Source organism: Poeciliopsis prolifica, unplaced genomic scaffold (genome assembly GCF_027474105.1).
Source record: "Poeciliopsis prolifica strain line A6 unplaced genomic scaffold, Auburn_PproV2 SCAFFOLD103, whole genome shotgun sequence".
Lineage (NCBI taxonomy): Eukaryota > Metazoa > Chordata > Actinopteri > Cyprinodontiformes > Poeciliidae > Poeciliopsis > Poeciliopsis prolifica.
The window spans coordinates 1,051,876-1,067,691 of record NW_026562478.1 but is presented as its reverse complement, the minus strand read 5'-3'; the positions used below and the strand labels follow the sequence as shown (position 1 = coordinate 1,067,691).

At 38.5% G+C, this 15,816-nt stretch overlaps 1 protein-coding gene and 1 pseudogene across 1 annotated transcript; one reads left to right on the top strand and one right to left on the bottom strand.

Annotated features, from left to right (window-relative positions):
- Positions 1–373: 373 nt before the first annotated feature.
- On the bottom strand, positions 374–7,541 carry LOC129354086 (ERO1-like protein alpha). Its single transcript, XM_055023575.1, is given in 16 exon segments — positions 374–559; positions 1,027–1,168; positions 1,861–1,942; positions 2,233–2,302; positions 2,691–2,937; positions 3,005–3,097; positions 3,170–3,196; positions 3,808–3,869; positions 4,727–4,847; positions 5,099–5,151; positions 5,541–5,620; positions 5,706–5,747; positions 6,033–6,116; positions 6,198–6,247; positions 6,250–6,313; positions 7,345–7,541. Coding segments are annotated over 16 exon segments (1,362 nt in total). The 5' UTR covers positions 7,429–7,541; the 3' UTR covers positions 374–498.
- A 4,674-nt stretch (positions 7,542–12,215) lies between these two features.
- LOC129354084 (protein Smaug homolog 1-like) overlaps positions 12,216–15,816 on the top strand; it is a 45,500-nt pseudogene continuing 41,899 nt past the window's right edge.

The window sequence follows — 15,816 nt, the reverse complement described above, 5'->3', positions numbered from 1 at the left end:
AACAATAAAACTTCCTAAAATTCTTAAATAAAATGAAAAATTGACATCTATAGCTGTGAAAATGTCGCTAATATTACGGAAAACGTATTTGTTGTGTTTTAACCATTACTTTAAAAACATGTTGTTGGTTTAGTTTCTTGAACAACAGCGCCACCCACAGAGCAAAACCCTTTTTAGACTTTTATTTAAATCAAACAACATTGACTTTTCTGAGGGGATTTTATTGGGTTTATGCACTAAAGTCATTTGTTAAATAAAAATCTGCAAATACAGTCAATTTTTATTTCACATAAGTTAACATAAAGGGCATTTAAATCTCACATAAATCTCAAATTTTATTTAAATTCAACATAAAAAAGCCATTTTACAGGAAAATATGTGGAGTTGATAACAGCTGAGTCTTCCTCATCACTGCAGACGTTGATAACAATATGACCGGATTAAAATGGCGGCCATAGTGCAGTTTGTGGATGAGGGTCTAAAAAATTCTCCTCGTCTTCATCGGTCCTCTGCCAGCAGCGATCTGAAGGTCTTCAGCTCTCTGATGCTCGTGGAAATCCTGAGAACGTTTTCCGCACATTTGTAGAGAAGCGTGAAGAAACTAATTTAGTTTTCAAGAACTTTCTGGAAACCACATTTCAAGGGGACCCATTATTTTACGCTTTTGTTAAATAGTTGAGTTTGTGTTTCAACCATTTCTATAAACCAAAACAACAACTGTTCTTCCGATCTGTGTTTTTTGGTGTCTGGAAAATGAGCCGTTTCAAAACCATCAGGATGTTTTGAATCGACGCGTCGTTACCCAGCAGCCCCAGCCTGTTACCTAGCAACCCTAGTTGGGGGCGTGGCCAGAAGCAGCTGATTTGTTTTTAAGGTGACAGAACCCAAAAACAGGATAACTCATCTAAAAACGGTTTCGTGTAAAATCTGATGCTTCGTATCGATCATGAACTTGTTCAAGGAAACACAATGGGTCCCCGTAAAGTCGATGGAAAATGTTTTATTATGAAAGGGACAGATTCCCACCTTCCGAAGGCGTTGAGGAGAGAGACGACTTCCTGCCGGTTGAGCTGGAAACTGGGTCGTTGCTCTCTGGACTGGGGCAGCGCTTCAATCTGTCGCTCTGAAAACAGGATCTTTAGAGCCGTACCTAATCCCTGAGTCTGGCCGAGACACACAGAGCAAAACAAAAAACAGACATGATGCCCAACTTCTATACATGCAGAGAAAAAGGATTTTTCTCAGACAAAACTTCCAAAGTTAGTCACAATGTAAGTTTTTGAACAGCCACTGGTGTTCAGCATACATCCTTTCCAAATTTCCAGCTAAATTTCTGTAATCTAAAATAATCTTTTGATCCAAAGTTGCGCATAATCAAAATACATGCACATAATTTACGTTTTTTCCCATATAAACATATTCGCTTTGCAAAAAGCTGCTTACAGGAGGCTCAATGCATCACAAGCTCACATTAAACTGAACCTGGAGTTAATTTGGTGAATTGATAACATTTTTACATCAAAGTCATACAACGACCTTTCCTACGGAGAGTACAGATACGGTAAGAAACTGACTTTTTGTTGTTTTTCTAATGACGACTCCAAATGTTTCCCAGCTAAACGTTTCCCTGCAGAAAGTGGAAACAATCCTTCTCTTCTTAAAAGGAGAAACAACAAAATTTTCATTTTCATTTTGTTTTCTATGCAAACTGCAACATTGCATAACAATACAGTATTTATCTTATTTTAAACCAGAAACTAAAATGTATTTCTTTAAAATAAATAACTACCTTTGGCCACTGAAGTTCTCAATGAGGATTTTAAAATGAAATGTTCACTTTTTAAGCTCGAGCGCACCTGTATTTTCCCCAGACGCGACATTTAAAGCAGCCGACGCAGTCCATGATCCTGGAGATGTTGAGAAACGCCAGCCTGATGTCCTCCTGGTGGAAAAAGTGAAAATTCACAAGATAAACAATTAAATAGATTAATCTATGGCAACATTTAAAGAAAAACATTATTACAGGTGTTAAAACACGTGCACAACTGATTGCGTTGAAATCGCAGGATTTTTGTCTCCCTCTGCTGGCCAGAACAAACGCAACAAGATTTCTGATCCAATATGATGTTTCATGGATTATTTTCCAACACATTTTGGAAAATTAGACATTTAAGAATTATCTTAATGTCTTAGTTGTATAAAACTGCACTGACATGTTTAATTGTTTCCCACCTTCAGTTGTGCTGCTTCTTTTTCATCTCCAGCAAACAGAGAAGTCTCATCAAAGTGCAGAGGAAAAGATCTGGAGGAATAAACAGGAACCAAAATAAATCGCTGCAATAAAGCCTTAACGCTCACATATTGTCTGAATGTTGCTTCTAATCATCAGGGAAACTGCAAACGTGAGGCTGCAGGACTCGCATTGATTCAGATTTAAACTTGAACCTGTAAAATTCAAACAAAACATTGAGATTTTTCTGTGGAGAAACATCCATCCCTGGTTGAACATTTGGGTCAGAACTTATGAGGTCTGACCCAAATATTCAACGGCGCCCTCTGCTGGATGGCAGCCAAACTATAACATTGAAAAACGTCTAAATAGATGTTATTAGTTAATTGGTTGGAGTTAATTTTGGACTAATGAACCATTAATCAACAATAAATATTAAACCAGTCAACTGCAGACTGACCCGGCCAGATTTAGGATCTCTAGAAGCAGCTCTTTGTGTTTCTGGTCCTCCTCTGGTCGACCCGTGTACAAACGGAAGGACGGCTGATTGAAGAACGGCAGAACTTTGGCCAATGCTCTCAGCTCTATCAGGTACAGGAAGTAGAGGTTGCGGAGCCTCTTGGGGCCTTCGCCGGCCGTCAGATCAGAGTCGAAGCGCTGCCTGAACTCAGACACATTGTGACCCCATTTCCTCTGAAACCACGCGTCTGAAGAGAAAGGAGGGTTAAAAAAACATCACGAACATGGAAACGCAGCAACATTAGCATGTCTCACCGTCCAGCAGGTACCGTGCGCTCAGGTGGACGTTGATGCTGGCGTGGAGACCAGATATCAGGCGGTAGAAAGCTCTCTTCTCCACACACTGACCTGAGACAGGAAACAAGCCACACTGGAAAACACTCCAGAACATCTCATGCTGTTCCAGGAAACAAAACTTACCTTCCAGCCAGCTGTAGAAAGGCCGCGCTGTGAAGGATACCAGATTGTGAGAACAGCGACAATAAAGCTTATCAGTGATCTATAATGCTTCCTTGAACATATTAGGATAGGTCTACTGGCTGTACAAAGGATGCCTACTACATTTTGAGCACTAAATTATGCTTAGATAATAACATTTTCTGCCTATTTTAGCTCCTTTCAGAATGAGCTGATTTAGGGTCACTTTAAATCCCAATAAGGTGCTACTGGCCACGCCCCGACCCCCAGATGTGCAATTATACAAGTGGAAGTCTTTGAAAAACAGATGTGGAGCCTCCTGCACAACAAGAAGAATACAGCAAATGGTTTCTGGAAGGTAAGTCAAAAACAAAGCACTCGTCTCTTCCAGCAGCCATTGTACAGCACATACAGCTGTAAATTAGTTATTTTATTTAATTCATAAGTACTTAAAATACGTTTGTTTATATTTTTGGGTTGTTTTTTAACACATCCAGTGGGGTGTATTTTATTACTGTGCGTCTATAACAAGTGCATTTCCACACTGTGAGATCAATAAAAGACTATTCTGTTCTAAAACCAGCTGAACAAACATGCTGGAGCTCAGGTAATGGGTAGAGTTGCTAGCAAACACAACTCACCATCACTTCCTGAGCTGGCCTGAAAAGGGTTAGGCATGAGCGGTCGCTTGACGGTAAACAGCCTGAAATGAAAGAAAACATAGAAACATGAATGGAGCTTCATGGTGAAGCTTCTGAACTTTGATTCAACTGATCCAAAGAACCAGGGGTCTGCAACCTGCCGCTCCGGCTCTTCCACAAAGAGTCCTCATGAGCTTGGCTTACATTTACAATAACTAATATTTGCATTGAATTTTCACCTACCAAGAATTGCACTAAAATTATTCATACTATATTTTTAGATTCAATTTTTTGACATTAACACAAGAAAAATAAAGTTTTTTGAGTGTGTAAGGAAAATTTTGTTTTTCTTACACATTTATCCATCTACTTTTTGGCATATTTATTTTTATTTTAATCCTAAAAATGAACATAAAATCGTGGTCAACAAATTTCCTACAGCGCATTTTTATTAGAAGTTAATTATAAGTTGTCTTATTTCAGAAAGTTGTGTAGCATTTGCATCTCTGGATGAGTTTTAATTGGCTTGACTGAGAGTAGAAATAAAGTTATTATTGTTAAGTAAAAAGAAATAACAAACAGTAAGTAGAAAAAAACATTAGAAACATTGATTCCCCTTAAAAAATGGCAACGGCAAAAGTTGGGATAAAAACTCAGAGCAGTTTCTTGTTCAGCAATAATTTAATACATTTTTTGAAAATGTTTAGAATTCATTACCCAAATGCACCTAAAATTAACCAAAGCAAGACAAAACTAAAACTACTAATAAAAAACTAAATATTTTTTAGTTTTAGTTCTAACACAAACTGAAACTAAATTAGTTATGAAAAAGCTAGCCCTGTTGTAGCTCTGGTGAAGGTTGCAGACGCCTCATCCAGAACATTTTCTCTCAGCCGTTTCGTTTTGCAGCGCGGCTTACTTGAAGCAGTTCTCCTCGTAGATGCTGTTCCAGATCTGCCACGCCGCCGGACCTTTGTAGCCCGTGTAGCGCTCTGGGTTCAGCAGCAGGTCGACGTACTGGGAGTCCGGTGACTCCTCGTCTGGGAAACGGCAACAATTAGTCACAAACGGCCCAAACAGTCGTCCATGTGTCAGGCCATTTCAGCAACACCGAGAGAGCAAAACAGAAGCGAGTCTTCACTTCTGTTTCCTAAAATATGCAAACAGCATGCTTTACTCCCAGTCACTAAGATGACTTGTCTTGTATTTTCTGCATTATAATCACTTTGTGTTGAATATAGTCCTTTATTGTCACCATTATTATTATATGGGCATTTATTTTGTTCTGTACCGTCAACAACACAGAAACGCTCGGCCTCCAGCAAAGCTTCTCTTGTCTTCTCGCTGAAAACAAAAGCAGAAGTTATAATAATAATAATAAATAAATAATCACCACCATCATCATAGCAATAATAGAAACCTTATTTAAAACTGGACAGTCAAACATAACTGCCACCATTTGTTGTGCTGCGGCACATAAACCAATTTCTTGTTATGAAAATGACTGTAAATATCATAATTAAATAAAACACAACATAAAACTAAGAATTCAGTTTCACAGCGTCTGACTCAGAATTTCGGTTGTCGGTTTGCAGAAACAGACGCCGTCTGTTACTGATGGAGGTTATTATAAATTAGCAGATTTTTTTACATTTTTTTTTTTTAAAAAAAAGCTGATTTTCAAGCTTTTTAATTCATCCATAACAGAAAAAGTCGAACTGGTTCTCACTCACCTCAGAGAAACATCCACAGCTCCCAGATGTTTCTCCTTCTCACATTCAGTCAGCGGCTGCTGGTTCGCCTCTGCAGAATACTAAAAATATTGATTATTTATTTTAAAAAAGTAACTTCCATCAGTTTTGTGACGTATGAAGTGCAGTAACTTTAAAGTCTCTCACCTTGTCGTGTGGAGCGGATCGGATTCCCTCTGGAACTTCGTTCTGGAAACAAATACAGATTTTCCAAAGTTCAAGTCAAATATTTTCCACTTCCGGTTTTAAAAAGTGATTCGCATCTACGAGATGATAACTGAGGCAAGTTAAAGTTTTTATGAGTCTGATAGTAGAAACTCCATTTTCAGTGAAGTGTGTGTCCATTTCTAAGCTGAGAACTTCAAACATTATCCAAGCGGTTTGTCACAAAGACAATTGTTCTGCTTTCTTCAGCTGAATCTGTAGGGAAGAGAAGAAAAACAGTTTGCATTAGTTGATCCAGGTGAAACTTACAGGTGAGCAAGGCTTCACAGCACAGTCCCTCAGACCACAGTGGCTGTCTGCCGTCCAGAAAGGACACGGTTTGTTCAGGTTCACCTGGAAAACAGGTCACCAGAAACACTTGGAAACAGATGATTTAATCCGGCAATCTGTGAATTACGAGTCAGTCTGCATTACCTTGTAGAACCTGAAGTAGTGGGACTCCAGGAGAGGTTGAAGTTTAGGAAGATCTGCTCGTTGAAACTGTCGATGGTTTCGACGTCGCATGTGCAGTCGTCCAGTTCACCTGTGACCTGGGAGGAAAAATGTTTGTCTTATTTGAATCATAAATTCCTCAGTTAAGTCTTAAAAAACTGAATGTCTGTCTCTCAGAAAGAAACTGAGACTGATCGTTGAGTAAGTGCCACTTTAATATAAGATGTAAATGGCCTGTATGGGCAGGAAGCCTCACCGAAATTATTCACTGTTGTAGACAGAAAAAAAAAAATCATAATTTTCTATGTAGTTATTCCTGAAGCAACAATATACTGCTTTGAATATGAAAAATTATGAATACAAAAGCAACAAAGACATGAGAATCCCATCTTCAGCTTTCAAAAATTATTTCCACTAAACAGCAGAGTGTTAATCTAAAATAAGGATTTAACTTAAGGATTTTTTAAAGTTTGAATAAAATCCAATTAATAAATCTTACCCAGGAAAACATAACATCTTGTGATATATGGGTCAGTTGTCTTTGTAAACATTTTGTTTTTGTCATTTTTAGGGGTTTGGATAAAACAGTACAGCATGTGAAAGATCAAGTTTTATTCTAACAGCACTTTATAGAATGAGTCCTACTTATGGATCACATTGTTACATTTAATTCAGTGTCTGTTAATCCTTTTTTTGAGAGCCTTAGTAATTATAGCAACACATTTTTATTTATAACATTATATGTACATCTCAATGACAACAAAAGCATTAAAAACCAATAAATACAACTTTTAAATGTTAATCAATCTTACAGACAAGAATGATTCCTCTAAATAAGAAAAAAAATGCATTTTCTTTGCATTTGGGGGGTTTTTGGTGTTACAGGTAGGGCACCCAAATAGCAACGCCCCTGAGTCTAATCAGTCTGATGTAAGGTGTTGAATATTATCAGCAAAGACGGATACATTGTTTACAGTGTAAAAAGATTATTGTTTTTTCCTTAAAGTTTACGTGAGTTAGGAATAACACTCTGCATTTTCAGTTATATTGTTATGAACACAAATAACGTCTGAAAAGTTTTTATCCACTGTTGACCATCTGGGTTGGACTGAGGCAGGACGTCGCTCACCTGACAGAAACACCTGCCGTGTGCAGATCTGGGCACCTGCAGGAGGAGGAGCAGGAGGAGGAGGAGGAAGACCACCGACTCCATCAAGGTCCGTCTGGGGTTTTATTTCCTACAGCTGATCCGGAGCCGCTTTCAGGCAGCGCGTTTCGTGAGAAATGAGGGGAAAAAGCCGCTTCGGCGGCTGCAGCTGTGAGGAGGCGGTGATCGGAGTGAAGTGTCATTTCCTGACGTTTCCTCATTTCCAATCCGCGACGTGCCGTACGTGACGTCCGGCTGCCGCGCTTGTTTGACTCACGTACGTCTCCACCGGCAACGACTGTTGAGGGAAAATGAAGTTTTGGTGAAACAAACGCGCTGCATGGTTCTCACAGAGGACAAGAGTGTGTTTAAAAACGGATCGGCAGTTTCGTTGAATTTTGTCACGTATCCGTGGTGCAATTCCACAAATCAGCCACATGGGGGCGATAGAGAACAGATGTATTTTACCGTTGGATTTATTTTTTGTTTTTAGGGTCTTTTTTATATACCATGATATAAAACTGGAAATCAACTTTTGATAATCCTACCATTATTTTATAACATTTATAACGATTTAAGAAGTAAGCCAATAAATAATTGCACTGAAGCGAAGGAGTCAGAGGTACAGTTTTGGAGATGTTTAAAGGAATTGTGATATAAATGATCAAGAACCTGGAAAAAAAAAAAGAACATAAATATGTGTGTGAAAATACAAAGACAGAATAAAACAAAAGGAGTATCAAACAAATAAATAGTTATTTCAAAGATGATTAAATATTAAAGCAAATATATGTGGAAAAATACTTTTTTTTTGCATTCACTCGTATGCTTATTTATTTATGTCTCTATTCTGTATAGTGGCAGGATTAGTAGCTACTCTACATACACATGCATATTTATAAAATGGAAAGAAAATAATATGGGGTTTTTTCCCTTAAAAATAGGAGGGTTAAAAGTGACAATTAAAATAATAGCTAATCATTAAATCACTAATTGAATGTACCCAGTTTAATGTTAATTAGCTACTAATTCAGCTTAAACAGATAATTGATTAATAATTATTTTATAACACATAAATTATTTCAGGTTCCAGTCGGCGGTTCTCAAAAAAATCTCATTTATAAAAACTAATTAGCAGTTTCGTCAAAGTGTCACGTCTCTATAATGTAATGTCCCACATCAGCCACGCGGGGGCGATATAAGACAAAAGTCTTGATGTCCCTTCGCAAAAACAGTTAAATTTCATTTTATTAGCTGTCCGTGTGTTGACTGTGTTGAATGGGATTAATTTGAGAAATTGACAAGAAAAAACAAGGACATTTCTGTGCTTGAAAAGTGAAAAATGTGGTAGAAAAAAACTAAGAACTTTTTAGATTAATTAAAAATAAAGTTTTTCTAGTAGATTTTTAATTTTGCAACTCAGAAAATTCTCATTTTCTTCTAGAGAATTTCTGAGATGAATCTTTGACTTTTCAAATTCAGAAATATCCTTGTTTTTTCTAGAATATTACTGAGATTATTTTTTATTGATTTTTTTTCTAGCAAATTTTCAACTTTTGAAACTCAGAAATTTCCTTGTTATTTGTAAAATATGTATTAACTTAATCTCAAATTTTGACTTTTTATAGAAAAATTTGACTTTTCAAACTCACAAATGTCAATTTTTCATAGAAATTTGTTTTATATTTATCTAATAAATTTTGTGTTTTCAAATTTTCCCGCACTTTATAGAAAATTTCTGAGATTAATCTCAACATTTCTGTTTTTTTTTTTTTTTGACAAACGTTTTAATTTTCAAACTCCGTTGCTCCTCCGTGTTGAAGTTGGAGGATTTTAAAAAGTTGTGGATTCTGACGGACTTCCTGTTTCGGACATTTTTCTCCCGTGGGGTCGCTCCCCCCCCCCCCCCTCTATTTTGGTGCTTCCTCGCGCTGCCAAGCCCCTGACGTAATGCTCCGCTGTTAATGATTAGCAGCGCGAGCTTCCCGGCCCACATCAAACAGGCCGGAAGCTGGCCAGGGCAGCCTTCAAAATAAAAGCCTCACGCTCAAATCCACTAAAAGTGCAACATCAAATATTAATTTGATTAATTAATAATTTCATAAAAGTTAACTAAAATTTTATGTTTATTTCTAGTTGCTAAGGTTTTTTTTTTCTTACTTTAAATTTTATTTAGCTTCAACTTAAAATTTTTAGTCTTGTTTTTATTACTTCTAATCATTTCTTTGATTTTTTAAAAATGTTATTAGTTTTTTTAAATGGTTAGTTTAACTTTAGTATTAACAAAAAAATGTTTAATTACATCTTCGTCATTAATGATAATTATTTTTGATACTAAACTGTTTTTGCATAAAACAAAATAAATTAAATTTTGTTAAATTAAGTTTGAGTTTTATTTTCATTTGAAATTCAAGTTGGTTATAATAAATTAAATTACATCTCATGTAACTTTAATTTTAGATTTAAAATGCACCATTTGATTTAACTTAAGTTAAAAATGCTTCATGTTAAACTAAATTTATTTAACTTGATTTCATAATAACTGTGTTGTGGTTTCCTTTGTTTTGTATTTGCTGTTTGTACAAATTGCATTTAATTATTAATTTGTGCATAATCTAAAATCAGCAGAAGGAAAAAAGCCTTTTGGCTCATTCTGCAGAAATGCTACATAATCTGTGTTGCCCCTGTCAAATAAATGAGCACATTTCAAATGAGTTGAATTGTGATCCTTCAAAATGAAGCTTTATTTTGACACCCAGGCAGCGGAACGTGTCTGCTGCGCCCCGCTGGTCTTTGCAGAAAGCGCTTTAGAGCAGCGCAGCCGTGCTGGACGGACTCAGAGGGAAAAGTTAGGCAAGATGGCAAAACCCGCAGCCGGAGTGAAAGGGCGCCGCTGCCCCGCTTATTACTGAGAACAAGCCGAACCTGCGTTTTCCTCCTGCGGGGAATCCGACGATGCAAACCGCGCCACAAGGTAGGAAAAATAATAATCTAAAAATTCAAACTAAACCTGTGAAGCGTCTCCTTCTCATCTTATATCCCCGCTTCTCAGGTAGTTGCATCTATTTGTGTGTGTAACTTTAAAGTTATTGACCCACTATAGGGAGGATATTGTTGTTTTTCTGGGACGCAGTCAGTCGGATCCGCAGCAGGCTGGGTGCTGATGAAGCACAGTGACAGTTTTAGACAGCAGATCTGCTCCCACATTTTACTCCTCAGCTTTCCTCTGTGGATCCGGATCTTCCACGCACACAGAGCTCCCTTCTCCCGTGGAAGGCCAACCTATCATTGAAATAATGTCAGGAAGCCGTCGGTAAAATTCAGCGCCAGGATCACCGGCAGCTGTATTTTTAGGAATGGGTGGATACCAGCAACATTTTTCTTGTCTTTCTTTTTTTTTTTTTGCCGTTATTTTTGTCCCGGCGGTGAATGCCACAAGCCCTTTGCTGCACAGGCGACAGCTATAAATGCTCGGTGAAGTTTTTAGAGTCTGGCTTCTTTCAGTTAAATAAATACATTTAAATTGTCCCACTGCAGCAGCAACAGGGACACAGTGGGATCAGGCTGGAGACATGTCTGAATGAAAGAAGTAAAAGTGACACACAGAGAGTACAGGCGCAATCCCACGTTACCAACTCACAGGGGCGCCGTGTATAGGGGGCGCCAGAAAAAGGGTGTAAAAATGATTTCTGGTGGCACTTTCTGTTTTTAGAGGTGAGTTATTGTGTTTGAATCGTTTAGAATATGAGTTACAACATGTACGGAACATTTTTTTTTTTTTTTTTTTGCATAAAATAATTCTTACATAATGAGACTTCTATCTGTCCTCTTTCCGAATGTCTTCTCATTTTAAATCCAATAAGTTGCTGCTGGCCATGCCCCCCCCTCCCACTCAAATTTCACATTTGCATGTGAAAATAGTTGCAAAAAGATGCACAATTATACAACTGTACATGCTTGAAAAGTATCAGGAGAGCCTCCTGCACAATCAACAAGAATGAAGCAAGTGGTTTCAGTCATCAATGAAACTCTTGTCTCTTCCAGCAGCCATTGTACAGTGCATACATGCTGGAGCTGCTTGGGTTGCTTGTTGGAATGTGACTTAATCTGAGAAGTTTTTGAAACTGATCGTTTTCCAGACACCGAAAAACATTAACTTGTTGCCACAAAACTTTTTTCTTTTTTTTTTTTTTTTTTTTGCCTTGGTTTGTTTTTAGAAGCAGCTGATATCCAAATGAAAACACAAAAAAATGTGAATACATGCTGGCATTTGTTCTGCTTGGGTTGCTGGGTAATGGGGCAGTGCCTGTGGAATGTAATTTAACAAGTAGGAAGTTTTTGAAACAACAAAAAAGTAAAGTGGTTGCGACCCGAGTGGAAGTACAGAAATGTGGATACATGCTGGAGTTCTGCTGGTGTTGCTAGGTAACAAGGCTGGAGTTCTGCTGGCGTTGCTAGGTAACAAGGCTGGAGTTCCGCTGGTGTTGCTAGGTAACAAGGCTGGAGTTCCACTGGCGTTGCTAGGTAACAAGGCTGGAGTTCCGCTGGCGTTGCTAGGTAACGGCGCAGTGCTCGTGGAATTTGACTCAACAGTTGGGAGATTTTTGAAACGGCTCGTTTTCCTGACACCAAACACAAAAAAATAGTTTTTAGAAGCAGCCGAGACCCAATGGAAGTACAAAAATGTGGAATGTGAACAGCTGTTGTTTTGTGCTTGTGTAAATGACTTGCCTCAGGACGTACGAGGTTGCAGTTCCCTGTTGAACATGCTTCTTTTCTAATCTCTGACATCCACCTGCAGGCCTGACAGGGGATTCCCTGAAAGGGAATTGCCACGACTGATGCTGCTGCGACAAAGCTAGAGCTGGAAAAGAGCTGACTCGTCTCCGATCAATCCCATCTGAGATCCACCGAGCCGCCAGAAGCATATCCGATCACCTCATGCCTGCTTAGAGCCGGATCCGCCTCTCCTCTCCTCCTGTCTCTCACTCTCTCAGCAAAGGAGATTATCGGGAATCGAAGGTGGTGTGGAAGCCCCTCCTGCAGGGATTTATCCGCCATCTGGGACGTCCCACTGCATCCGGGCGCCTCGTCCGTCCCGCCCGGCAGACCATGATGTTTCGGGATCAGGTGGGCGTGCTGGGCAGCTGGTTTAAGGGATGGAACGAGTGCGAGCAGACAGTGGCTCTGGTGTCACTGCTGAAGAGGGTGAGCCGGACCCAGGCCCGATTCCTGCAGGTGTGTCTGGAGCACTCCCTGGCTGAATGCACGGAGCTGCAGGTCCTGGAGGGAGAGGCCAATAATCCAGGTAGGACGGCTTCTTCTCAGATTAATAGACAAAAACACAAAATATGATCAAGTTTCTAGTTTCTACTGAATTAAATAAATAATTCCTCAATATTTAAGAAAAAATAAATGTTTGTTGGCAGATTGTTTCTCTTAAATCCTGTAGAGTCTGTCTGTAGGTTTTTGCTGAAGCAATTAATCTGGATTCAATTATAAGGGAAACAATCTGCCAATGAAACTAATTTTAAAAAGATCAATATTAAGGAATGACACTGTTAAAAAAGCTGCTGTATCTTGCTGAAAAGTTACTTTTAGGATAGTTTTGGCTTATTTCAAGTCTACTCACATTTGTACAAGACCAGAAATAGTTGGTAATATTTTGTGTTTTTGCAGTGCATGATACAAAAAAAGATGAGCACACTCAAATTCACGCTTCTGCTTTCATTTAAGTTCACTGCAATATTTTCATGACCCACATTTGTTACAGCATCAATGTCAGTTATCACACTACAGGTTAGTAATTACACTGCAAAAACTTTTCAGCAAGATTTAAATATTAATAATTTATTAATATTGATTAAAAATATTCTAGTTCCACTGGCAGGTTATTTCACTTGTAACAAAACATTTTCCAGTTTTACAAATGAAATAATCGGCCAGTGGAACTAATACTTGTTCATCAATATTAAGGAATGTTTTACTTAAAACAAGCTCCAATCTCAATGTGAGTTAGTTTTGTAAGTTTACCGAGATATTTGCACTAGAAACTAGACAAAGATAGTTGGTAAGAATTTGTGTTTTTGCTGTGATTTAACTTCCAATCAAATGCGATCAGCTTCTCAGCTCCTGGCTGAGGGAATCATCCCCACAGCATGATGCTGCCACCACCTTCGGGGTTGGTGCTCAGAGTGATGATACTTTTCTTCTATGGTTTTATATCAACAAACCATTTCTTTGTTGCCACTCCTCCAGAAAGAAACACAGCTTTATGTTCCTCTCAGGTTTGTGCTGCTAATGATTCCAAATGTAGAAATGAGTCCCAGGGGAAATTTTCAGACATTTCAGAGAGATTATTTCTTCCTGTAGAGTCTGTTTGTAGGTGCTTGCTGAAGCGATTAACCAGATTTATTGATTAACCATTAACTGGAGTAAACTGACTGAAAAATTGGCAGTTTGGTAAAAGAGCAACACACTCAGAGGAGTAATTCAGCCAAAATTGTACAAAAATCTAAATTTGTATTATTGTAAGAAAAACGTCTGTAAATATGTTCTACCTGAAATTCATCTAGTGTCAATTCTGCAAATTCTTTAAAGAAATTGTTAAAGACTTTTGATTTCAAATTATCATTAGCCTCACACTGCATAGCACAGTTTTTTTATGTTGCTAGAAATATTGTTAACCTGCAGATGCATTCTTTGCTAAAAATGATAAAATATTTGCAAAGCGAATGTTGTTGCATTTTAAGGAACAAAATGTTTATTTTCTTATTTTAAAATGGAAGGATTTGTTAATTTGCATCTTTTAATGTAGTTCTATGGCTTAAATGAGAAATTTGCCAACTTTTTCAATTAATTTATTGTCAATTGAACCTAAAAGTTTGCGTTTCTTTCTCAGTTTGTCTATATTAATGTCTTTGTGAGTTAAAGCTGCAGACTTTTACGGTTTTTGCTGTTTTCTGCTGCTTTTGACCTATCTTTGGGTTTTAACACATGAAGATTTGCTGATATAGTTTGGATCAACTCACCGGACGTGAAGCGCTGAAAAGCTGCTGCAGATTTTACAGTTTACAGTCTTGTAGCTCTTCCTGACCTGGTTTTGGGCCAAAGCAACAGGGGAAGCAGCAAGGAGGGGGTTGTTCCTCCGTTTCTGTTGCATCACACTGCAGCACCGCCATGGTAACAGAAACCCTGGCAACCGACCGGGCTCATGAAATGGAGCGAAGCGCCGCTGGGATGGAGCGACACCTGCAGCGGCGCATGGACGGTTATCAGATCTGGGTGAGCCGCTCCTGTCGGGTCACACTCCTCTCTCTGCTCTGTTATTGTTTGATAAAACCAGACATCAAAGCTGACGGCATGGCGTTTTCCCCGGTGACTCCCGGAAAAATAAAACTGCGTTTATACTGTCAGAGATCCAAGCGCAGCGGGGAAAGCACCTGATATTACTCGGCCGCTGGTTCGTCTGGTGCCCATTGGAGGTCAGGAAGAGTCTGAAATAAAACCTGAATGAAACGCTGAAGGTGTGCAGATGTGTTTGAGAACCGGTGTTTCTTTATTTTGGAAATTAGTCAATAAAAAAAACAGTTTTATAGTGTTAAAGTTTAATTTTCTGCTACCCAATATTGTATAAATAATTTTAAAAATCCCAACTGGACCGACCCGGTGTAAATAAGTTATCTAAGGCTGCTTTCACACCTGACAGTCCAGTGGACTCAGTTTGATTGAGGAGCAAAATTGCAGCATTTGTTGCATTTTCAGTTGCTGGGTTTTCTGAAACCAATCAGACCCTTTGAGCAACCTGCTCCTCTCCTCACCTGTGGGGGCGCTGCAGCAAGAATCTCTAAAGTAAATTACAGGAAAACCTCTGAAGAAGACGCAGAGCCCAACTTCGGTCTTCACAAAGTGTAAGCAAAAACGGGGCGGTGTCAGATTTAAGTGGCTGTCAGATTTTTCTTTTGTCTTTGATGAGCCATTTCTCCTGCTAGCACTAGCTTAGCGTGTTTATTTTGGTTGTATTTACCCAGAATGCCCTGTGTTGCAGTCCGCTTCCTAATTTTGGAGTGCTTGGCATTCTCACATACATTCATATACAGTTCGCTTCTACTGTACCAAGTCCAAGGTTTTTAGGCGGACCAGAGTTCGATTAGCATTCACATCTCACCAACCGAACCGGTCTTCCTAGCCAAACAGAGAAGACTAAACTAACCAGGACTGTTTGTGACCAATAGACACTGAAGGGAGCGATATTATTGTGATCATTTAAATGTAAGACACGTTAAAGTCACACTTTGACTTTAAAGAAAGATATTTTAGGCTTTTGTAGCAGCTACTACAGTTAACCCCGTCACAGTAACACATTTTCCTGGATGGTAAATTGTCTCAGAATTTATTGCAATAAATGATAATATTGTTGTTTTGAGACCATTTTTGAGTAACATAGTGGTAAGA